This window comes from Crotalus tigris, unplaced genomic scaffold (assembly GCF_016545835.1).
Source record: "Crotalus tigris isolate CLP2741 ecotype Arizona unplaced genomic scaffold, ASM1654583v1 scf7180000024308.805542, whole genome shotgun sequence".
In the NCBI taxonomy this organism is placed as follows: domain Eukaryota; kingdom Metazoa; phylum Chordata; class Lepidosauria; order Squamata; family Viperidae; genus Crotalus; species Crotalus tigris.
Window position 1 is genome coordinate 19648 of NW_024100480.1, and position 25353 is coordinate 45000.

The following is a 25353-nucleotide window of genomic DNA, read 5'->3' on the forward strand; positions in this document are numbered from 1 at the left end:
GACTGTGTTTCCTCCCATCTATGCACAGGAGCTTGGGGCATCTCTGGGCGAGATCGTTGGCAGAGGTGGCATGCGTGCACCTTAGCCTCAATATCTTTATCTAAAGCAGGCCACCACAAGTGGCTTCGTGCAAGAGCCTTCATACGGACAATGCCAGGATGACCCTCGTGGAGGGATTCTAAGACCCTAGTCCTCATTGAGGTGGGAATGACAACTCTGTTTCCCCAAAGCAGACAACCCTGAGAAAGGGACAGTTCGTTTCTTTTGGACCAGAAACTCTGAAACTCAGGACTAGGGCAGTGCTCAGGCCACCCGGACAGGACCCAGGAGCGGACACGTGAAAGTGTGTGATCTGTACCTGTTTCAGCGGTAACATCCCTGGCACTAAGAGGGAGCTCGGGCAAGGCTTGGATTGATAGAATGTTGACAGCTGGCGCGGGGTCAGCTTCTACTACTGGCAGAGGCAACCTACTGAGGCCATCAGCATGGCCCATTTCTTTCCCAGGCTTGTGGAGTAATGAAAAATCATATGCAGACAAAAAAATAGACCACCTAAGCATTCTAGGGGAAATGATGTGGGGAGTCTGCTTACGTGTGGTAAACAGTCCCAGCAGAGGCTTATGGTCAGTGAAGACCGTGAAATGCCTGCCATATAGAAAATCGTGGAATTTTTTAATTCCAGCAACAACAGCCAGAGCCTCCCTGTCTATCTGAGCGTAGTTGCGCTCGGCAGAAGACAGTGTTCTGGAGTAGTATGCAATAGGAACCTGAGTTCCATCAGACCTGAGGTGACTCAGGACAGCTCCAACCCCGTAGGGGGATGCATCACAAGCGATGCACACAGGAAGAGACTCGTTGAAATGTGCAAGAACACTGTTAGAAGTGAGCAAGGCCTTGACTTCTTTAAAGCAAGCCTCATGTGCTTGTGACCACAGCCACACAGCTTGTTTGTCTAGTAGCCTGTGAAGAGGCTCAGCTACACTAGCTTTATGTGGAAGAAAAGAATTGTAGAAATTCAGGAGGCCTAGAAGGCCTGAAGTTCGGCCTTAGACTTTGGCCTGGGTGCTTCTAAAATAGCAGTTAGTTTGGATTCAGCAGGATGAATCCCAGCAGCATCAATTTTGAATCCCAGAAATTCAGTAGAAGGCACCCCGATCTTGCATTTGTCTTTTCTGAGCTTGAGGCCTGATTCCCTGAATCTTAACAGGACAGCCCTAAGTCTTTCAGCTAGAATGTGTGTGGAGTCTCCTGCAATCAAGACATCGTCAAAGTAGGGGCAGACCCCTGGTATACCTCGTAGTGTGTTTTCCATTACGCTTTGGAAAATCCCAGGAGCGACATTTACTCCAAACTGTAGCCTTTTTACTTTAAAGGCTCCCCTGTGGGTCACAATGGTCTGAGCTATGGCAGCATCATCATCAACAGGCAGCTGTTGATATGCTTGAGCTAGGTCAAGCTTTGCAAAAACACGCCCCCCCTTGAGAGAGGCCAGGATGTGACTGACCACAGGAACAGGATAGGCATGTTGCTGCAATGCCTTATTGAGTGTGCATTTGTAATCAGCACAAATGCGAATGTCCCCATTTGCCTTTAGAGGCGTGACAATGGGGGTCTCCCATGGGCTGGAATCAACAGGTTCTAGGATTCCTTGTTGGATTAGTTTGTCTAATTCAGTGTCAATCTTACTTTTTAAAGCAAAAGGGACCCTTCTTGCTTTAATCCTAATGGGAGTGACAGTGGGGTCTAGCTTTAAGGACACAGGTGGTCCTTTGAATGTGCCCAGCTGGGGGCTGAAAACATCTGCAAATTCTTTGCAGACTTCCTGTAGGTCGAGTGTTTGTAAGCTGTTGAGTCCTGTGACGTGTATCCCCAGGGCCTCAAACCAATCGAGTCCTATGAGACTCGTTCGTTCACCCCCTACTACTAATAAGTCTAGTGGACCTTCAAAGCTCTTGTATTGCACGTTAAGGGTGGCCTCCCCCTTAACACACACTCTTGAGTTCTGAAAATCTGTTAATACAATATCAGAAGGCCTTAACTTGGCCTTAGACCCACTACTGGAACAAATCTTCCTAAATGTATGCAATGAAATGATGGACAGGGCAGACCCTGTGTCTAGTTCCATAGATAATGGAACCCCTTGTAGCTTCACGTTGAGTGACAGCTTTTTCTTCATGGGCTTGTGTGTGCCTGTTCTACAGATGCTTCTTCGCGAAGCGCAAAACCCTACCCTATTCTGGCTGGGGAATCTGGTACCTTTCAGGCGTTCTTCTTGGGGTTGTGCCTTTCGTCGGCTCAGACACACAGCTGCAATATGCCCTTGTTTGCCGCATGCCCGGCAGGTAGCGGAGCGGAACTTGCAGTCGGTTCTCCTGTGGCGACCTCCACAGCCGATGCACTTGAGCAGAGCCGAAGAGCTTCCCTTCTGGTTCTCTTCCTTCGCGGGGTGTAGACGGTCGACTTCCTCGTCCGGATCCTCCTCGGAGTTTCGTCGGACGTCTTCCTGGTGCACGGACGCACCCTCTGCACTGTTTCTGATCGGCCGCATGTTTTTGATGGCGCCGCCTGCTGCTTCTTCTGCGGTGACTTCCCTTAAGGCGTCTTGGAAGGATAATTCTTCCTTGGCAAAAAGTCTCTGTTGTAGCTCTCGATGCCTTAGCCCGCACACGAATCGGTCCCTCAGTCGTTCCTCGAGGTCCTTGAACTCGCAGGGCTTGGCGGCCTTCCGTAGCGCGGCGATGTATTCCTTGGCTGTTTCACCGGACCGTTGATCCCTCTGCTCGAAGGTGTGGCGCCATGAGATAACGGACACCTTGGGGTGGAAGTGCTCTTTCAGCAGCTTCTTCAGGTCTGCGTAGCTTACAGACTCTACTGGAACAGGTGCTACAAGATTTTCTGCGATTTCGAAGGCGTCTTGGCCGCAAACGCAAAGCAGGGTGGCGGCCTTCAAGCTATCTTCCCTCACTTGGTTTGCCTTGAAGTAGTTCTCCATTCTGGATACGTAGGACTCCCACCGCTCTGGATGTGAGACGTCGAATTCCGAAAGCCTTCCGATTTTCGCCATCTTCGGATCTTCAGGAGACGGGTCTATCAGCCAGCCTACCCCCGAATGCGCACCGGATTGGCGGGTAGCTGCCGAGTCGACGCCGTTCCTCTTCCGCCGCTCAGGACTCCTTGGGTAAGCTTACACTTCTTCCTTTCCAGGTAGTGCAAGGCATCCCACCTTCGTCGCCAGTGTTGAGTCCGTGGCGGGAAAACAGACACGAGAAGCAGCTGGAGTTCTCAGTTTCTTTTATTCAGCGTTCAGCTTACAGGAAGATGGCTTCAGCCTCGCCCAAACGCCTCGCAGCCTCTTATATAGGCAACTCCCGGGTAAATGGGTTACTTTTCCCGCGCCAGCACCCGCGCATGCGCACGGCGCTGGCGACAGCCTGTCTGGTCCCGGGCAGCTTTGCACCTGCCCGGGACTGCCTGCAAACGCCCGAGCCGTTTGCAAGGCTCGGGACATAACATATAGCCAATGCATTTTCCTCCCCTTATTTTCCCCAGAACAACAACAACAACAACACTCTGAGGTGGGTTGCACTCAGAGAATTCTGGGAGTTGTAGTCCACCCTTCTTAACCTGGCAGAGGTTAAGAAACACTGATTTATTTTAGAGGGATGAAGTCTACACAGAAAGACTTAAAGTAAGGGTCTTCCAACTTGTGGACTCCAACTCCCAGAATTCCTCAGCCAGGCACGTTGGCTGAGGAATTCTGGGAGTTGAAGTTCACACCTCTTAAAATGGCCGAGGTTGAGAAACACCAGTTTAGCTCTTTCTGAGTTAGCATTATTTCCCCCTCATATTATGTCAGGGGTTTCAAACTTGGCCCTTTTATGACTTGTGGATAATAATGCTAACTCATTTTAAGCGTGCCTGGCTATGGAATTCTGGGAGTTGAAGTCCACAAGTCATAAAAGGGCCAAGTTTGAAGGCCCCTGTCTTAAATCTAACAAACAAAATGGAGGCTGGCTGAGGAATTCTGGGAGTTGAAGTCCACAAGTCATAAAAGGGCCAAGTTGGAAGACCCCTGTCTTAAATCTAACAAACAAAATGGAGGCTGGCTGAGGAATTCTGGGAGTTGAAGTCCACAAGTCATAAAAGGGCCAAGTTGGAAGACCCCTGTCTTAAATCTAACAAACAAAATGGAGGCTGGCTGAGGAATTCTGGGAGTTGAAGTCCACAAATCATCAAAGGGCCATGTTTGAAGGCCCCTGTCTTAAATCTAACAAACAAAATGGAGGCTGGCTGAGGAATTCTGGGAGTTGAAGTCCACAAATCATCAAAGGGCCAAGTTTGAAGGCCCCTGTCTTAAATCTAACAAACAAAATGGAGGCTGGCTGAGGAATTCTGGGAGTTGAAGTCCACAAGTCATAAAAGGGCCAAGTTTGAAGACCCCTGACGTAAAGAAATGTAAAAGTTTAGCCTAAGCAGAAAAACCTGCTTCTCTCTCTCTCTCTCTCTCTCTCTCTCTCTCTCTCTCTCTCTCTCTCTCTCATTCTAAAGTGCAGGAGATGAATAATGGATTGAAACGAAATGCTAAATTTAAATTCCAGTTGACTGTCAGAAAAATAAATAAATCCCCAAGAGTAAAGGCACTTTAATAATGCAAGCAAGATGACAGAGAGCCCCCCACCATTACTGGGGGTGGAAGTTTAGAGATGCTTTAGTTTGATTCATTCTCTTAATAGTCTGAAGGCCTTAAAAAAATAATAATTGTGATGCTGGCTGAGAAATATAGCAGGCCCAAGACCTAAAGAGAGAAAAAACTGTGTGAGGAAAAAAAAAAGACAAATGGAGATAGAAAGCAGCGATTCTGTCCCTCTAACACACAGTCCTCGACTTCCTTCTTACCTGCGGTCCTGGGTCACCTGGTGGTCCTTGGTTCCCCAGCGGTCCAGGAACGCCAGCCTTGCCAGAAAGGCCCCCTTGGCCCTTGAAGCCAGCCAAGCCAGGAACACCTTTGGCCCCCTGCAAACTCCCACAGAGAGAGCAGAATAGTGTTGGAAGGAGTTGGAGAACATTTATTTAAAATATCAGATTGTTTGTGAAGTTTTCTTCCCCGTTGTTCCCGGGGGGGGGGGGGTGAGACTGGGTCAAAATTCCAGAAGTACAGATCTTGGTTGGACATTAGGATATTTTTTCTGAACGGGAAGAGTTGCCTTTCTGCATACGAAAATTAGCGGGCTTTCCCTATTAGGATTCTTTTGTGCTAAAGCTGGAGAGCTTTGTGTTTGGGGAAAATTAAAATTCTCTTTTTCCTCCGAGCTTGGTTGTTTTCTTGCAGACGTTTCATTACCGAACTAGATAACCTCCTCAGTATTAGAAAGCAATGCTAGAAGCAAACTCCAGAGCCTTCTAGCACTGAGGAGGTTACCTAGTTTGGTAATGAAAGAGTCAAGGTCAGAGAGCACCAAGGACCCCACAGTCCTCCTTCTCCTTCTCCTCCAACCCTACTCCCTTCTAGCCCTGATGATGTTACTTGGTTGGGTGATGAAACGTCTGCCAGAAAACCATCAAGGATTTCTCCTCCTCCTCCTCCTCCTCCTCCTCCTCCTCCTCCTCCTCCTACTACTACTACTACTACTACTACTACTACTACTTTGTCTTCTTCTTCTTTCTTCTTTCTTCCTCCTCCTCCTCCTCCTTCTTCTTCTTCTTCTTCTTCTTCTTCTTCTTCTTCTTCTTCTTCTTCTTCTTCTTCTTCTTCTTCTTTCTTTTTTCTTCCTTCTTCTTCTTCCTTCTTCTTTCTTCTTTTTTTCCTTCTTCCTTATTCTTCTTCTTTCTCCTTCCTCCTTCTTCTTCTTCTTCTTCTTCTTCTTCTTCTTCTTCTTCTTCTTCTTCTTCTTCTTCTTCTTCTTCTTCTTCTTCTTCTTTCTTCCTTCTTTCTTCTTCTTCCTCCTCCTCCTCCTCCTTCTTCCTTTCTTCTTCTTCTTCTTCTTCTTCTTCTTCTTCTTCTTCTTCTTCTTCTTCTTCTTCTTCTTCTTCTTCTTCTTCTTCTTCTTCTTCTTCTCCTCTTCCTCCTCCTCTTTGCAAACCCCCCTCCCTTCCAGCAATGATCAAACCAATCTAAATACCATATGTTAAAACCATCCTTCCCCTACTAAACCCACCAGAGTCCAACTTATATAAACCTAATACCTTTTCGCTACCTGTCCATCTGCTGCACCTTAACACCTTTAGATGATACGTTCTGCATTATTTCAGAACTCAACCTCATTTTATTATTTGAAACAGGCCGTCCAGCAATCTGGCTACGACAGACCATCCTCTGAACGGCAGAAATAAATAAAAGACAGTGCCGGGATCAGCCTCCTTGAAGACAATGTAATAATAACCAGACATCTGGAGCAATGTCGGGTTAAAGGTGCCGTCCAGGGCCAGTGAGGGCCCACCTTGAACAAACCATTATCGGAGAAATGTGACCTCTGCAGAGCACAGGGGGATCCCTTAACCTCGTTTGCAAGAGTTGATGGATGTCCTAGCACCCGCTGACCTTTGCCGAGATGATTTCTGCAGACACTCACCTTTTCTCCTTTTTGCCCCACAATGCCCTTGGGACCGTTGGTGCCGGACATGCCACGCTCCCCCTAGGAAGAACTCAAAGGTCAATCTCAGCTCGATTGAATAAAGCAAAAATAAAACTCACCAAAGCAAGTGCCTAAACTGGATTTTTTTTTTTTAATCGATGCGCCAACGCAATTTACTTATTTATTTTTTTAATTTTATTTTTAACCAACAAAACAAAACAAAGCAAAACATAACACACACACACACACACACACACACACACAAGACTTAAGGGCTAAACTTCCAAACGCAGGTAACCCTCGACTTACAAAAGTTCATTTAGTGACCGTCACTGAAAGTTACTGAAAGGGCATCGAAAAAAAGGGATTTATGACCGTGTTTCACACTTACGACCGTTGCAGTCACGTGAGCCAAATTGGAAGGCTTTACCCACAGTCTTTACCCACAGTCACCGCGTCCCGGGATCATGTGATCCCCTTTTGCGATCTTCCCAGCCAGCTCCCGACAAACAAAGTCAACGGGCAAGGCTGGATTCAATTAACGACAGTGTGACTCCCTTAATGGCTGCAGTGTTTTGGTTAACAATGGTGGCAAAAAGTCGCAAAAGGGGGCAGAGCTCAATCAGCAACTGTGTGGCTGAGCAATGGTTGCAGGTTGTCGTTGTAGGTCAAGCACCCGATCAACAGAACACCACTACTCTGCAGGTCAAAAGGGGTGGAGCCTGGATCGGACCGGCGAGGCTGCCATTTTGACTTTTTTGACCCTCTTCCCATGGATGCCCCAGGAGAACAACTTGAGCTTGCAAATCTGCAAGTGTTTTTTGGCTGGGAAATGCCTTGGTTGTTTTTTTCAAACTTCTCCGTGCAATGCAAGCATCACTTCAAACACATCTTCAAGTGCTGACTGGGGAATTCTGGGAATTGAAGTTCACGCATCTTTAAAGTATCTTTAAAAAGGTTCGCGCTTTACCTTGGATCCCTGGTTTCCTTCTGCACCCGGGATTCCTGGTTTGCCAGTGATGCCGGCTTCCCCCTGTCCACCGAAGAGGATACACAGAACTTAGTTAAGCCTACTTTCCGTGAAGGATTATGCAGCTGCCCCCTTCAACTGCTGGGGGAAGCAGAAAACTGCCATGCTCGAAGGGGCCGGGGGCTGCATCTATGCCGGAGGAGCTGCATAAATACCCATAATCCTATTCTCTTTCAGGGTAGGCCATATGATGCAAAGCATAGAGGAAGAAGTTGAAGTAGAAGGGAGGGAGGGAGAGAGGGAGGGAGGGAGGGAAGGAAGGGAAGGAGAAAGAAAGGGAGGGAGGAAAGAAAGAGGGAAGAAGGAAGGAGGGAGAAGGAGAAAGGAAGAAGGGAAGGAGAAAAGGAGGAAGGAAGGAAGGAAGGGAAGGAGAAAAAGAAAGGGAGGGAAGAAGGAAAGAAAGGAGGAAGGATGGGAAAGGAGAAAGGAAGGAGGGAAGGAGGAAGGAAAGAAGGAAAGGAGAAAGAAAGAAAGAAAGAAAAAGAAAGGGAGGGAGGAAAGCAGGAAGGACAGGGAAGGAGAAAAGAAGGAGGGAAGGAGAAAAGGAGGAAGGAAGGGAAGGAGAAAGAAAGAAAGAAAGAAAGAAAGAAAGAAAGAAAGAAAGGGAGGGAGGAAAGGACGGGGAAGGAGAAAGGAAGGAGGGAAGGAGGAAGGACAGAAGGAAGGAAGGGAAAGAGAAAGAAAGAAAAGGAGGGAGGGAGGGAGGGAGAAAGAAAGAAAGAAAGAAAGAAAGAAAGAAAGAAAGAAAGAAAGAAAGGGAGGGAGGAAAGGACGGGGAAGGAGAAAGGAAGGCGGGAAGGAGAAAGAAAGAAAGAAAGAAAGAAAGAAAGAAAGAAGGGAGGGAGGAAAGGATGGGGAAGGAGAAAGGAAGGAGGGAAGGAAGAAGGACAGAAGGAAGGAAGGGAAAGAGAAAGAAAGAAAGGGAGGGAGGGAGGAAGGAAAGGAGGAAGGACGGGGAAGGAGAAAGGAAGGCGGGAAGGAGAAAGAAAGAAAGAAAGAAAGAAAGAAAGAAAGAAAGAAAGAAAGAAAGAAAGGAGGGAGGGAGGAAAGGATGGGGAAGGAGAAAGGAAGGAGGGAAGGAAGAAGGACAGAAGGAAGGAAGGGAAAGAGAAAGAAAGAAAGGGAGGGAGGGAGGAAGGAAAGGAGGAAGGATGGGGAAGGAGAAAGGAAGGAAGGAAGGGAAGGAGGAAGAAAGAAAGGGAGGGAGGGAGGATGGAGAAGGAGGAAGGAAGGAAGGAAGGGAAGAAGAAAGGGAGAAAAGAGACAGGAAGGTGGGAGGGAGGAAGTGAGGAAGGGTAGGGGAGAGAGAAAGGAAGGAAGGAAGAAAGAAGCAGGAGTTATACAATGAAGGGAAATACATTTAAATCTACTTTACTCCGGCACCATTCTCCGTATCTTTCCATCCTTGTGAATCCCTCCACTCCATCCCTCCGTGGCCCTAATTCCTAATTCCCCCCCTCTCTCCCTGCAGATCTCACCCACTCCCCCCAGCCCCGGCCCTCCCCCGTCTTCCTCTTTGAGCATCCGCTGTTCCTTCCCCTCCTTCTCCATCCTCTGGGTGCCCCACCTGCTTCCAGGTGCTCCTTTTCCTGGCGGCCCCTTCCTTCCAGATTCGCTCCACGTTCGCTCTGCACCCACTCAGCCTTGAGTCAACCCTCCTGGGCGCATCATCCATCACCCACCCACCCCTTCTGAAGCAGCTGGAACCCACGGCCGCTCAGACACTCAACCCTGACAGCACCCAGCCCACTCTTGTCTCCCTTTTTACGTGGTTCGACAAACGTTTCCTTCCCACGACAGACGGCAGGATATAAGGGGGTGGGGGGGGGCTTGCTGGTTTTCTTGCAGACTTTCACGTCAGAATTCGGATCAGGGGATCACGGGGGGGGGGGCTGCCACGTTCGTCGGTATGAAAAAAACGGTCCTTTTTTTCCCACTGCCGTTGTCACTTCGGTCACTAAATGGACGAGGACCGCCAGTCCTTTTGAACTAAGCCCTGAACATCTGTCTCCGTCCATGTAACCATGGTTTATTACACAAGCCCTAATGTATGCACCTGTAATTGACTGACGTAGCAATAGACTCATATACCGCTTCGCAGGGCTTTACAGCCCTCTCTGAGTGGTTGACACAGTCAGCCTTTTGCCTCCCCCCCCCACCAACAATCTGGGTCCTTGTTTTACCGACGTCGGAAGGATGTAAGGATGAGTCCACCTTGAGCCAATGAGGTTCGAACTCCTGGCAGTTGGGATAATTAGCCTGCAATACTGCATTCTAACCACTGTGTCACCATGGCTCACTCCTTCCTTCCTTCCTTCCTTCCTTCCTTCCTTCCTTCCTTCCTTCCTTCCTTCCTTCCTTCCTTCCTTCCTTCCTTCCTTTCTTCCTTCCTTCCTCCCTCCCTCCCTTCCGACTTAACAATAGCCCTTAGGCTTATATACCGCTTCACAGTGCCTTATAGGCGCCTCTAAGGGGTTTACAGAGTCAGCCTGTTGCCCCCCAACATCTGGGTCCTCATTTTACCGACCTCAGAAGGACGGAAGGCTGAGTCAACTCTGAGCCAGTCAGGATCAAACTCCTGGCAGTCGGCAGAGTTAGCCTGCAATGCTGCATTCTAACCATTGCGCCACCATGGCTCCTTCCTTCCTTCCTCCCTCCCTCCCTCCCTCCCTCCCTTTCTTCCTTCCTCCCTCCCTCCCTCCCTCCCTCCCTTCTTCCCTCCCTTCCTTCCTCCCTCCCTCCCTCCCTTCCTTTCTTCCTTACTCCCTCCCTCCCTTCCTCCCTCCCTTTCTCCCTCCCTCCCTTTCTCCCTCCCTCCCTCCCTCCCTCCCTTCCTCCCTCCCTCCCTTCCTTTCTTCCTTCCTCCCTCCCTCCCTTCTTCCCTCCCTTCCCCTCCCTCCCTCCCTTCCTCCCTCCCTTCTCCCTCCCTCCCTCCCTCCTTCCTCCCTTCTTTCTTCCTTCCTCCCTCCCTCCCTTTCTTCCCTCCCTTCCTTCCTCCCTCCCTCCCTCCCTTCCTTTCTTCCCTTACTCCCTCCCTCTCTCCTCACTTCCTTTCTCCTCCCCCTCTCCTCCCTCCCTTCCTCCCTCCTCCCTCCTTCTTCCTTCCTTTCCTTCCTCCCTTCCTCCTCCCTCCCTCCCTCCCTCCCTCCCTTCCCTCCCCTCCCTCCCTTCCTTTCCTTCCTTCCTTCCTTTTTTCCTTCCTTCCACTTATATACTGCTACACAGTGCTTTACAGCCCTCTCTGAGTGATTTACAGTTTATTGACCCCCCCCCCAACAACCTGGGTCCTCATTTTACCGACCTCGGAAGGAGGGAAGGCTGAGTCAACCTTGAGCCGGTCAGGAACGAACTGCTGGCAGTGGGCAGAGTTTGCCTGCAATACTGCATTCTAACCACTGCGCCACCAGGGCTCCAGATGTTTACCGATTCTGATAATATTTTCCTCTCTATTTATGAAGTTGGAACAGGATGGACAAATCCCAGGAGTGAGCGTCCGTTTGAAGAATCACTATCTTATTTTTATGTATTTATTCATTTATTTATTTATTTGCAATTTAATCAGAGCAGGAAGAGAGGGTGCTTACCTTCACTCCGTCTGAACCGGGAGACCCCGTTTTTCCTTGCAAGCCACGTAAACCCTGGGGATAAAGACCATCAGAATGAAAGGGTGTAATGGCAGCACGCCCCAACTCTTCATTCTGGGCCTGAGCATCGTCAGAAAAGGGGCCAAACGAGACAACAGAGCATGTGAGAGACCACCTTTTCAATGGCGCATAGGCTACTTCGGGTGGCTGGCACACTTTTGGGAAGTGTAAAAAAAAAAATGGGGGGGGGAACCTCTTGAATTAAGGAGAAACTTCCTAACAGTGAGAACAATTAGTCAGTGGAACAGCTTGCCTCCAGAAGTTGTGGGTGCGCCAACACTAGAAGTTTTTAAGAAGTGCCATTTGTCTGAAATAGTATAGGGTTTCCTGCCTGAGCAGGGGGTTGGACTAGATGACCTCCAAGGTCCCTTCCAACTTTATTATTATTATTATGTGGTGTGCTTCATCACTGGAGGCTTCTAAGAAGAGACTGGACAGTCACTTATCCAGAATGTTATAGGGTCTGCTGCTTGAGCAGGGGGTTGGACTAGATGACCTCCAAGATCCCTTCCAACTTTATTACTGTTATTATTATTATTATTATTAAGTGGTATACTTCATCACTGGAGGTTTTTAAGAAGGGACTGGACAGTCACTTGTCCGGAATGTTATGGGATCTCTTACTTGAGCAAGGGGTTGGACTAGATGACCTCCAAGATCCCTCCCAACTTTATTATTATTATTATTAAGTGGTGTGCTTCCTCACTGGAGGCTTTTAAGAAGAGACTGGACAGTCACTTGTCCGGAATGTTATAGGATCTCCTGCTTGAGCAAGGGGTTGGACTAGATGACCTCCAAGATCCCTTCCAACTTTATTATTATTATTATTATTATTATTATTATTATTATTATTATTATTATTATTATTAAGTGGTGTGCTTCATCAATGGATGCTTTTAAGAAGAGACTGGGCAGTCACTTGTCCGGAATGTTATAGGATCTTGAGCAAGAGGTTGGACTAGATGATCTCCAAGGTCCCTTCCAACTTTATTATTATTATTAAGTGGTGTGCTTCATCACTGGAGGCTTCTAAGAAGAGACTGGACAGTCACTTGTCCGGAATGTTATGGGGTCTCCTGCTTGAGCAGGGGGTTGGACTAGATGACCTCCAAGGTCCCTTCCAAGTCTGTTATTCTGTATTCAGTGGAACGGCTTGCCTTCCGGAGTTGTGGGTGCTTCATCCCCGGAGGGTTTTCAAGAAGAGACTGGACAGCCACTCGTCTGAAATGGTACGCTGTAGGCTTTCCCGCTCCAGCAGAGAGTTGGACTAGATGACCTCCAAGGTCCCTTCCAGCTCTATTCTGGTTAAGCTCAGGAAGGGGAAAGCCGGCTGAAGGAATCGGGGTTAGCTGTGCTGGCTGGGGAATTCTGGGAATTGAAGTCCGCTCCTTTTTAAGTGGCCAGCTTTGAGAAATACTCAGTTAAACCTTGCCTTCCAACACACCCTACCTTTGACCCTTTCCTCCCGGTGTCCCCAACCGTTCCGGGAAGTCCCTTTTCACCCTAAAAAAAAAAAAAAAGACAGGATCAACACAATCCACCGGGAGGGAGAAAAAAACAGAAAGCCAAACTCACACACAGACCCCAAATAAACTTTTGAGGAGCACCATCAGTTGGGGCTCAGTTACTAAAACTGGTCGATATCCGGTTGGCTTCTGACGGGTCCTTTTTGACTTCAGATTCTGTGAATTTTCACTTGAGGATGGTGAACACTTCTTGTTTCGCTGGAATCCACCTGGGGTGTCGAACCGAAGCTGTGTATTGGGGGGGAACCGGGGGGCCCTCCCATTTAGCGTTGACTTCTTACGTGAAGCCTTGGAGATAGCGAGAAGCCATCAAGCACCTTGCTGGCTTTCCCCATGGGAGGATAAAGGAGGTGTCCTCGTTTGCCTGAGACTCGTTAGTTAATGATGAATGAACGGAAAACATCCAGAGGTCAATTATAAGCAAAGAGAAAACTGTCCTTAAAAAAAACAAAAACCCACTGATGATGTTTGATCTAGTTGGGTGATGAAAAGTCTGCAAGAAAACAATCTGAGCTCAGAGAGCACCAAGGACGCCCCAATTTTTTTCCTCCTCCTCCTCCTCCTCCTCCTCCTCCTCCTCCTCCTTCTTCTCCTTCTCTTCCTCCTCCTCCTCCTTCTTCTCTTCTTCTCCTTCTCCTCTTCCTCCTCCTTTTTCTTCTTCTCTTCTTCTTTTCCTTCTCCTCCTCCTCCTCCTTCTTCTCTTCTTCTCCTCCTCATCCTCCTTTTTCTTCTCTTCTTCTTCTTCTTCTCCTTCTCTTCCTCCTCCTCCTCCTTCTTCTCTTCTTCTTCTCCTTCTCCTCTTCCTCCTTTTTCTTCTTCTCTTCTTCTTTTCCTTCTCCTCCTTCTCCTTCTTCTCTTCTCCTCCTCCTCCTCCTCCTCCTCCTCCTCCTCCTTCTTCTTCTTCTTTTCCTTCTCCTCCTCCTCCTCCTTCTTCTTCTCTTCTTCTTCTTCTTCCCCTTCTCCTCCTCCTCCTTCTTCTTTTCTTCTCCTCCTCCTTCTCCTTCTCCTCCTCCTCTCCACAAATCGCACTCCCTTCTAGCACTGATGATGTTACTACTTGGGTCATGAAATATCTTCAAAAAAATCAGCCAAGCTCAGAGAATACTAAGCATATCACAATCCTCCTCCTCCTCTGACCCTTTTGTGCTAAAGCTGAATGGCTGTTCCTTTGGGGAAACTTTAAGTCTTTTTTTTCTTCTGAGCCATGCAATGTAAAGCCAACCTCGCCCCCTTCTGGCACTGATGATGTTACCTAGGTGGGTCATGAAATGTCTGCCAGAAAACAACCCAGCTCAGAGAGCACCAAGGACCCCACAGTCCTAAAAATCCTTACCGGCTCTCCTTTTCGCCCCTGCATGCCTCGATCTCCTTTTTCCCCTTTCGCTCCATTCCTCCCATTCAGACCGGCAGTTCCCTGTAAGGAGCCAATATGATTTAGTCACACTCCAGGTCTGGGAAACGGCAAAAAGGCTTTGAAACCTGGGTAGAGAAACTAAAATATGAATAAGAAAGATTCACGGGGCCTGTAGATAAATAGACTATGCAGGAAATACAGGAAGTCCTCAACTTATGACCATACATGAGCCCAACAGACGGATGGGTGGATGGACGGATGGATAAATGGATGGATAAATGGATAAATGGATGGATGGATAAATGATGGATAGATGGATGGATGGATAGATGGATGGATGGATAAATGGATAGATGAATAGATGGATGGATGGATAAATGGATGGATGGATAAATGGATGGATGGATAGATGATGGATAGATGGATGATGGATAGATGGATGGATGGATAAATGGATAGATGAATAGATGGATGGATGGATAAATGGATAAATGGATAGATGGATAGCTAGATGATAGATAGATAGATAGATAGATGGATGAAAGAGACACACAGACGAATGGATGGAAATCTAGTGATAGACATAGATGGATAATAAATTGGTAAATAGATGATAGATGAATGAATGGATAGATTAGACAGATGGATGGATAGATAGATAGATAGATAGATAGATAGATAGATAGATAGATGAAAGAGAGAGACAGGCAGAAAGACATAGACCAGTGGTTCTCAACCTTTTTAATGCCGTGACCCCCCAACCGGTCGTAAGTTGAGGACTACTCAACCGGTCGTAAGTCGAGGACTACTCAACTGGTGCAGCACCGTTTGCAGAATGGGACTTTTGGCGGGCTCAGCAGGGCAGAGACAGCCTGGACAATTCCTATTGGCTTTTGAAAGCCAATAGAATTAGACTCTATTCAAGAGAGTCTATTCTATTGGCTTTCAAAAGCCAATAGAATAAAAGGGAGGAGCACAGCTAAGGAAAAGGGGGAAAAATGGCGGACTGCGTTGTTTGGCGACCCCCGTGAAATGGTCGTTCGACCCCAAATGGGGTCCCGACCCACAGGTTGAGAACCACTGCCTTAGACAGACACAGACAGAGAGACACAGAGAGAGAAAGGCAGAGAGAGACAGACAGACAGAGAAGGAGAATAGAGAAACACACACACACAGAGAATTTCTATCGACAGAGCAACATCAGAACCACAGTAAAAGTGAATACGAAGATGATTTGGAAGAAGACAGCAAAAAAAAAAGCGAAAACAAAATAAACCTGATAACTGATAAACGATAGAGTGTGAGAGACCCAGAGTCTTTGACCTACTCAATTCCTTTCCTTTGGTATTAAAAATTTGAGGACCCCCCCTCCCCCCCTGATCTGGTCTTGCATCCATTTCCAAGGTAATGACATGCGTGAAGGTTCTCTGAGATAGATGATTACACAGTGAATCAACAGCCTCTAATAGCACATCAATTTTCAGCTATTTGCTGTGCGAGAAAGATATATTTATTGCCTTCTGTTTTATTCTCTCTCTTTCTCTTCTTTTTTTTTTTTGCACAAGATAAGTAGCAAGTATCTTTTTTTTTTTTTTTAATCATTTCAAGCGATGCTTGCATTGCACAGGGAAGTTTGAGAAGACAACCAGGCCGTTTCCCAAACCGAAAAACACCAGCAGATTTGCAAAGTCCCCAGGAAGAGGGTCAAAAAAGTCAAGATGGCAGCCTCGACTGTCCAGTCCGGGCTCCGTCCCTTTGGACCGGCGTTGTAATGGGGGTTCTGTTGATAGGGCGGTTGACCAACACCCACAGCTGAACCCAAAGATGGCTAAAGAACACTTGTTGTGAAGTTCTGATTTTGCACACTTGCTGTTGGATTTTGCGACGTAACCAAAACACTGCAGTTCATTGAATCACATAGTCATTAAGTGAACCTGGCTGAAAAACGTTATGACCCTTTTTCACACTTATGACCATTGCAGCATTCTCGTGAGCACGTCATCAAAATTCAGACGCTTTGGCAACTGACTCGTACTTATGACGGTTGCAGCGTCGCGGGGTCAGGCGATCCCCTTTTGCGACTTTCTGACAAGCAAAGTCCATGGGGGGGAGGCGAAGCCAGAGTCACTTCACAACCCTGTGAACTAGCTTAACAACTGCAGTGACCCGCTTAACAGCTGTGTCAGGAAAGGTCGCAAAATGGAGCCCAAACTCCCTGAACAAATGTCTCACCGAGCAACAGAAATTGGGGCTCAACGGTGGTCGTAAAGTCGAGGACTACCTGGATGGGGGGGGTTCCTGCTTGAGCAGGGGGTTGGACTAGAAGAGCTCCGAGGTCCCTTCCCACTCTGTCATTCTGTTATTCTCGGATGGGAGGCCACAAGGGGATCGTTTGGATTGGGAATCTGAAACACCCCCAAAGACGAGCAACTGCGATTGGCAGCTAGAAGAATTAACATGTGGAACAACTTTTAAGAAGAGTACTGGAGAGCCATTTTTGTCTGAAAGGGGATGGGGTTTCCTGCCTGAGCAGGGGGTTGGACTAGTTGACCTCCAAGGTCCCTTCCAACTCTATTCTATTCTATTCTATTCTATTCTATTCTATTCTATTTCTTATTCTGTTCTGTTCTGTTCTGTTCTATTCTTTCCTATATCTTCTATTCTATTCTATTCTATCCTATCCTCTTCTATTCTATCCAAGAACATGACCATGAATGATCCTTTGGTGCCCTCAAGGATTGAGTTTGACTTAAGGGAGTCTTTAGGGGTGAAAAAGGAAGGCGGACACGATTACAGGAGAAAGTCTACAACCTGCCTCTCCCTCAACAAACAGGGCCCAGGCCTGAATCAGGCAAACAGCTGGTAACATTTATCTTCTGATATTGGCCTTCTAGGTTCTCCCAAAGTAAACAGAATCATGATACAGAAAGCCTCTGTTAGGGTCATTTAGTGCTGGAAAGAGCAAACACGACATGGCAAATGAAGCAGAAGACCTGGCGGCCTCTTGATGGGGAAATACAGGTAGTCCTCGACTTCCTGTTCTATTCTATTCTATTCTATTCTATTCTATTCTATTCTATTCTATTCTATTCTATTCTATTCTATTCTATTCTATTCCATTCCATTCTATTCCATTCTCTTTGCTATTCTATTCTATCCTATCCTATCCCATCCTATTCTATTCTATTCTCTATTCTATTCTATTCTATTCTATTCTATTCTATTCTATTCTATTCTATTCCATTTTCTTTGCTATTCTATTCTATTCTATCCTATTCTATTCTATCCTATCCTATCCTATCCTATCCCATTCCATTCTCTTTGCTATTCTATTCTATTCTATTCTATTCTATTCTATTCTATTCTATTCTATTCTATTCTATTCTATTCCATATTCTATTCTATTCTATTCTATTCTATTCTATTCTATTCTATTCTATCCTATTCTATTCTATCCTATCCTATCCTATCCCATTCCATTCTCTTTGCTATTCTATTCCATTCCATTCCATTCCATTCTCTATTCTATTCCATTCCATTCCATTCCATTCTCTATTCTATTCTATTCCATTCCATTCCATTCTCTATTCTATTCTATTCTATTCTATTCTATTCTATTCTATTCTATTCTATTCTATTCTATTCTATCCAGTAGTCCTCTACTTACCACAGTTCATTTAGCGACCGTTCAACCTGCTCCCTCTTCCGTGGAACATCTTTCAAAGATCAGAAGGCTGTTAAGCTACGTGTGCCAAGTTCCCTGAAATGCTCTTGAATTAATTACAAAATCAAGACCTTCCTCAACAGGAGGTTGAATTTTTCTATGGGAGCTGAAAGATGCTTTTTGCTGAGGAAGAAGTTAGACTATTAAGTCCAAGTTGGGGACCGCACGAACAACTTTCCTTCAGAAGTTGTAGGTGCTCCAACACTGGAGGTGTTTAAGAAGAGATTGGGCATCTGAAAGGGTACAGGGTCTCCTGCTTGAGCAGGGGGCTGGACTAGAAGACCTTCCAAGGTCCCTTCCAACTCTGTTGTCATTCTGTTATTTTGTTAAGACTCTTGCTCAACTCCAGCAACTACGGATACAATTGTGAATTTAGCGCGATATTTTAGAGCTCTCATCAAAGACAGAAGCAACTTGGAATAAAGGAGAAACTTCCTAACAGGGAGGACAGTTAACCAGTGGAACAGCTTTGCCTTCAGATGTTGTTGGTGCTGCGTCACTGGAGGCTTTTAAGAAGAGACTGGACAGTCACTGGAGCAGGGGGCTGGACTAGAAGATCTCCAAGGCCCCCTCCAGCTCTATTCTATTCTACACATGCCATTCATTCAACCCACCAGAAATCAGATGGTGATCCATTTTGTTCATGGCCAGGACTCAATTGTTGAGATTCAATACAGATTGAGTAAATAAATATGATGACTTCCAACCTGCAGTAAATCCAATAAATCAGTTGATTGGTTAAGTGAATGAATGGTTTCCAACTGAACTGGAATGGATTGAATATGAATGAATTAAGAAACAAGAAGGCATCCAATTTACAGGAAAACCAACGAATGGAACGAATGAATAGATGGATAGATGGATAGATAGATAGATAGATAGATAGATAGATAGATAGATAGATAGATAGATAGATAGATACCCTCCAACTTACAGTAAATCCAATAAACTGAATGAATGAATGAATGACTTCCAACTTATGGGAAATCCAACAGAATGAATGAATGAATGAATACATAAAGAAAGTGACATCCAAGTTACAGCAAAACCAATAACCTGAATGAATGAATGAATAACCTCCAACTTACAGTAAATCCAACACAATGAATAAATGAATGAATGAATGAATGAATAAGATGACTTTCAACTTACAATAAATCCAAAATATTGAATGAATGAACGAATAAGTGAGACTCAACTTACAGCAAAACCAACAAAATGAATGAATGAATGAATGAATGAATGAGGAAGAAAGGAAGGAAGGAAGGAAGGAAGGAAGGAAGGGAAGGAGAATGAGAGTGAGAGTGAGAGGAAGGGAGGGAGGGAAAAAGGAAGGAAGGAAGGAAGGAAGGAAGGGAGGGAGGGAGGGAGGGAGGGAGGGAAAAAGAAAGGAAGGAAGGAAGGAGGAAGGAAGGAAGGAAGGAAGGAAGGAAGGAAGGAAGGAAGGAAGGAAGGAAGGAAGGAAGGAAGGAATAAGATGATTTCCAACTTACAGCAAGTCCAGTCAGGCCAGGTTCTCCAATTTCACCCTGCCCAGGAAGCAAAATTACAATGACAATTTTAATTGCCGAAAAGAGCATCACAAACTTGCCATCATAAATGGAGTACAATCTGTTGCATATTGTGCAAATCCCAGAATTGCTTCACTGACCTTCTGCCCTACGGGGCCTCTTCTGCCAAAAAACCCCATCATTCCTTTGGCCCCCGGGTCTCCCTTCATCCCCTAGTCAGTGGAGAAAAAGGGAAAAATGAAAATATTTCCTCTCCCATTCTTCGACCCATTAAATCAGAAGTTTGCATCATAGGGAATTTCCTTCCTTCAAAATAACAGCTAACATCCAAGGCCTGGAGACTAAAAGAGACGAAGAACGGCTGCAGGACTTGGGTCTGGCTAGTCTAAAGAAAAGAAGAAATAGGGGAGACACGATAGCAGCGTTCCAGTATCTGAGGGTCTGCCCCAAAGAAGAGGGAGTCAAGCTATTCTCCAAAGCGCCTAAAGGCAGGACAAGAAGCAACGGATGAAAACTAACCAAGGAGAGAAGCAACCTAGGACTAAGGAAAAATTTCCTGACAGTGAGGACAATTAACCGGTGGAACAACCTGCCTCCAGAAATCGTGGGCGCTCCATCACTGGAGATTTTTAAGAAGAGACTAGACAGTCACCTGTCTGAGATAATGTAGGTCAATGATGGCGAACCTTTTAGAGACCGAGTGCCCAAATTGCAACCCAAAACCTACTTATGCATTGTCGAGTGCCGGGTGGGTGTGGCCCATTGGGTGGGCGTGGCTCATTGGCTGGGCATGGCTCATTGGGTGGATGTGGCCCGTTGGGTGGGCGTGGCTCATTGGCTGGGCATGGCTCATTGGGTGGGTATGGCCCGTTGGGTGGGCGTGGCTGGGGTGGTAACGGTAGACTGGGTGGGACTAAAAAGTTCAATCAATCCATTCCAACTTTGCAAGATCTTTTTTTTCCTGTGAGAAGTTGAAATTGACTGATTGATTGAACCTTTTTTTTTTTTTTTGCACACGACGGCGGAGGCCTAAAGCGAAAAGGTTTTATAAAACCCAGCTGAAGGCCTAGGACTGGGGCGACAGCACGCGTGCCCACAGAGAGGGCTCTGAGTGCCGCCTCTGGCACCCGTGCCCTAGGTTCGCCACCACTGGTGTAGGATCTCCTGCTTGAACAGAGCGTTGGACTAGAAGACCTCCAAGGTCCCTTCCAATTCTATTCTATTCTATTCTATTCTATTCTATTCTATTCTATTCTATTCTATTCTATTCTATTCTATTCTACAATCTGTTATTTCTATATTCTATTCTATTCTATTCGTCTGATTCATACATTCATTTAATCCTGGTTGGTTGACTAAGATACAATTGGAAATCTTCAAAAAATACCTTTTCTCCAAAAGGGCCATCTTCTCCTTTCTCGCCCTTGTCCCCGTCAAAGCCTGGAGGACCTCGTTCCCCCTAAGTGAAAAGGTACAAGTATTTTTTGCTTTAGGGTGGAAGAAAGGAAAGAATAAAGTCAGTTGTGCTTCTCTGGGTTTGGATTAACCACGATGAAGAGAAAGAGAGAGAGGGGGGGGGAGGGAGAGAGAGAGAGGAGAGAAAGAGAGACAGACAGAAGAAAGAGCGAGAAGAGAGGGAGAGGAGAGAGACAAAAGAGAGAGAGAAGAGAGAGGGAGAGAGGAGAAAGAGAAAGAGAGAGGAGAGAGAAAAGAGACAGAGGAGAGACAGAGACAGAAGAGAGGGAGAGGGAGGGAGGGAGAAGGAGAGACAGACAGAAGAGAGGGAGAGGAGAGAGAGAGAGAGAGAGAGAGAGAGAGAGAGAGAGAGAGAGAGAGAGAGAGAGAGAGAGAGAGAGAGAGAGAATTCCTTCTCGTTTTAAAGTCTTCTGTCCTGTTGGTGGTTCCTTGTAGGCCTCTCCTGGAGAGTTTGAAGCCTAATTTTTCCATTTCTTGGACTTTCACCAAGACGGTGTTATTTCCACACAGAAAGTTTCTGGAGGAACAAGAAGGCATTTGAATTTAGACCGACAACGTGGAAAGAAAGAGTGTCACTGTGGGGTCCTTGGTGCTCTCTGAGCTGGGTGGTTTTCTTGCAGACGTTTCATGAACCAACTAGGGAACATCATCCATGCTAGAAGGGAGTGGGGTTTGCGGACAGGAGGAGGAGGAGGAGGAGGAAGAGGAGGAGGAGAAAGACTGTGGGGTCCTGGGTGCTCTCTGAGGTTGGTTGTTTTCTTAAAGATGTTTCATGACCCAACTAGGGAACATCATCAGTGCTAGAAGGGAAGTGGGGTTTGCAAAGAGGAGGAGGGGGAGAGAGGAGGACTGTGGGGTGGTTGATGCTCTCTGAACTTGGTGGCTTTCTTGCAGACATTTCATAACCCAACTAGGGAACATCAGCAATGCTAGAAGGGAGTAGGGCTTGCAAGGAGGAGGAGGAGGAGGAGGAGGAGGAGGAGGACAACGACAGTGGGGTCCTTGGTGCTCTCTGAGCTTGGTGGTTTTCTTGCAGACGTTTCATGATCCAACTAGGGAACATCATCAGTGCTAGAAGGGAGTGAGGTTTACAGAGAGGAGGAGGAGGAGGAGGTGGAGGTGGAGGAGGTGGAGGAGGAGGAGGAGGAGGAGGAGGAGGAGGAGGAGGAGGAGGAGGAGGAGGAGAAGGAGACTGACTGTGCATACCCTTGATGCTCTCTGAGCTGGGTGGTTTTCTTGCAGACGTTTCATGACCCAACTAGGGAACAGCATCAGTGCTAGAAGGGAGTGAGGTTTACAGAGAGGAGGAGGAGGAGGAGGTGGTGGTGGTGGTGGTGGTGGAGGAGGAGGAGGAGGAGGAGGAGGAGGAGACTGACTGTGCGTATCCTTGATGCTCTCTGAGCTGGGTGGTTTTCTTGCAGATGTTTCATGAGCCAACTAATTAGCATCAGCAGTGCTAGAAGGGAGGGGGTTTTGTAGAGAGGAAGAGGATGACCCATCTCAATGAGCCATGAAGAAAGCAAATGCTTCATTCCCAACAACAATCAAGTCAACACAACTTACCGTATCTCCTTTATTGCCCTTGTAGCCTTGAGGTCCAAGGATTGTGATCGAATCTCCCTGTGGTTCAAACATACAAGAGAAATGTAGTTTGCACTGGGTGTTCCTACATGGAGTTCCTCAACCTTGGCAGCTTTTAAGGCGCACGGATTTCAACTCCCCGAATTCTCCAGCCAGCCATGCACTAAACCAGTGGTTCTCAACCTTTTTAATGCCGTGACCCCCAACCGGTCATAAGTCGAGGACTACTCAACTGGTGCAGCACCGTTTGCAGAATGGGACTTTTGGCGGGCTCAGCAGGGCAGAGACAGCCTGGACAATTCCTATTGGCTTTTGAAAGCCAATAGAATTAGACTCTATTCAAGAGAGTCTATTCTATTGGCTTTCAAAAGCCAATAGACTAAAAGGGAGTAGCACAGCTAAGGAAAAGGGGGAAAAAATGGCGGACTGCGTTGTTTGGCGACCCCCGTGAAATGGTCGTTCGACCCCAAAGGGGGTCCCGACCCACAGGTTGAGAACCACTGCACTAAACAAATGATGGCTAGGACCGTTCCTTGGAGTTCCAGCTGTCCCATCACCCAGCCCACTTTGGATCCCCCTTACTTTCTCTCCTTTGAGTCCAGGAATGCCAACGTCACCCTAAACATGGAAAAAGAAGGAATGTCAAATGGATTTGTGTGCATTTGGTAACGGCCAAAAATCCAACGGAATTGGTGCTTCTAGAAACACCAGGCGCCCTCAAAGATAAGCAGAAAAGAAAAGAAATGTTTGCATATTTGAAATTTTGTTCTTCTTACCTTTTCTCCTTTTAAACCAGCAGGGCCTTTCTGCCCCTGGAAAACAAAGGAACAAAACCTGGTTTTTATTTTATTTTATATTTTATTTTATTTTATCATTTTATTTTATTATTTTACTTGTATCCTGGCTATAATGCTATCGGACAATTCTCGGCAGCGTATGATACAATAAAAACACTGTAAAACATTAAGAAATTAAAATAATCAATCAATCAATCAATAAACAAGCAATGTTTAAGATGTTATTTTATTTTATTATTTTATTTTATCGCTATTATTTTACTTTAACGCTAGCTATCATCTCATTTTATTTTATTTTACTATTCTATTTTATATTTTATTTTATTTTACTGTATCACTTCATTTTATTATTTTACTTTAATGCTGGCTATCATCTCATTTTATTTTATTATTCTATTTTATTTTACTTTATCACTTCATTTTATTATTTTACTTTAATGCTGGCTATCATGCTATCTATCGGACAATTCTCGGCAGCGTACGATACGAAAAAACAACACTGTAAAACATTAAGAAATTAAAATAATCAATCAATCAATCAATAAACAAGCAATGTTTAAGATGTTATTTTATTTTATTTTATTATTTTATTTTATCACTATGATTTTACTTTAACGCTGGCTATCATCTCATTCTATTTTATTTTATTATTCTATTTTACATTTTATTTTATTTTACCTTATCACTTCATTTTATTATTTTACTTGAATGCTATGTTATGTTATTTTATTTTATTATTTTATTTTATCACTATGATTTTACTTTAATGCTGGCTATCATCTCATCTCATTTTATTTTACTATTTTATTTTACATTTTATTTTATTTTACTGTATCACTTCATTTTATTATTTTACTTGAACTCTGGCTATCATCTCATTCTATTTTATTTTATTTTTCTATTTTACACTTTATTTTATTTTACTGTATCACTTCATTTTATTACTTTACTTGAACGCTGGCTATCATCTCATTCTATTTTATTTTATTATTCTATTTTATATTTTATTTTATTTTACTTTATCCCTTCATTTTATTATTTTACTTGAACGCTGGCTATCATGCTATCTATAGGACAATTCTCGGTAGCGTACGATACGCAAAAAACAGCATTGTAAAACATTAAGAAATTAAAATAACCCGTCCATCAATCAACAAGCAATGTTGGAGATGTCAAAAGGAATAAGATGGGGCATTGCATGCTTTTGCTCTTCTCTTCGATGGTTTGACGGGATCCCGGATCCCTGGGCTCGCTTACCGTCACACCTAGAGGACCACGAAGGCCAGCGCTTCCTTCTTCCCCCTGTTCAAAAGAGGCCACGTTGGCATCAGGGCTTCTAAAAATAGGACATTCCCACCAACATTTCATAGCCCTCGACTTACGGCCACAGTCCAGCCTGAAATTTCATCGCTAAGTGAGACCGTTAAGTGAGTTTGGCCCCGTTTTACGACTTTCCTCGCCACGGTTGTTCAATGAATCACGGCAGTTGTTAAATTAGTAACTCGGTTGTTAAGTGAATCGGCCTTCCCCATTCAGTTTTGCTTGTTTGAATGTTGCCAAAGGGGATCACGTGACCCCTGGGACACGGCGATCGTCATAAATACAGGCCTCGGCTTACGACTCCAACTGGGTGATGAGTTCTAGTTCTGCCTAGACAGGACAGCCGGCTGAGTGACTTTATTCATTTTTTATTTTTTTTTGGTTTGGTCTTTTATAACATTTTTTTAGATCAGGGGTAGGCAACTTTGGGTCTTTCATGACTGGTGGACTTCAACTCCCAGAATTCCTGAGCCAGCATGGCTCAGCTTGGAAACCTCTCCCTTTCCCCTCAGCGTGGCTGGCTCAGGAATTCTGGGAGTTGAAGTCTATGAGTCATAAAACGGCCTAGGGCAGGGCTAGGCAACCTTGGCTTTTATGACTGGTGGACTTCAACTCCCAGAATTCCTGAGCCAGCATGAGGAAAACTTTGCCCCCCCCTCATGACACGTGGACTTCAACTCCCAGAATTCCTGAGCCAGCATGGCTCAGCTTGGAAACCTCTCCCTTTCCCCTCAGCATGGCTGGCTCAGGAATTCTGGGAGTTGAAGTCCACGAGTCATAAAAGAGCCACGGTTGCCTACCCCTGTCTTAGAGTATAG

The 25353-nt window shown here is 45.8% G+C and overlaps 1 protein-coding gene across 1 annotated transcript in view; it reads right to left on the reverse strand.

Annotated features, from left to right (window-relative positions):
• Nucleotides 1-4711: 4711 nt before the first annotated feature.
• Nucleotides 4712-25353, reverse strand: part of LOC120299688 (collagen alpha-1(XXVII) chain-like) — a 49143-nt gene continuing 28501 nt past the window's right edge. Inside the window, exons 14-27 of the mRNA XM_039324748.1 lie at nucleotides 24473-24517; nucleotides 23195-23230; nucleotides 23001-23036; nucleotides 22401-22457; nucleotides 20749-20820; nucleotides 19502-19573; nucleotides 19344-19379; nucleotides 14106-14186; nucleotides 12696-12749; nucleotides 11187-11240; nucleotides 7543-7605; nucleotides 6570-6632; nucleotides 4897-5013; nucleotides 4712-4795 (exon numbers count right to left, since the gene is read on the reverse strand). Of these exons, the coding sequence (XP_039180682.1) occupies nucleotides 4727-4795; nucleotides 4897-5013; nucleotides 6570-6632; nucleotides 7543-7605; nucleotides 11187-11240; nucleotides 12696-12749; nucleotides 14106-14186; nucleotides 19344-19379; nucleotides 19502-19573; nucleotides 20749-20820; nucleotides 22401-22457; nucleotides 23001-23036; nucleotides 23195-23230; nucleotides 24473-24517 (855 nt within the window). The 3' untranslated portion in view covers nucleotides 4712-4726. The remainder of the gene's footprint in view (nucleotides 4796-4896; nucleotides 5014-6569; nucleotides 6633-7542; nucleotides 7606-11186; nucleotides 11241-12695; nucleotides 12750-14105; nucleotides 14187-19343; nucleotides 19380-19501; nucleotides 19574-20748; nucleotides 20821-22400; nucleotides 22458-23000; nucleotides 23037-23194; nucleotides 23231-24472; nucleotides 24518-25353) is intronic.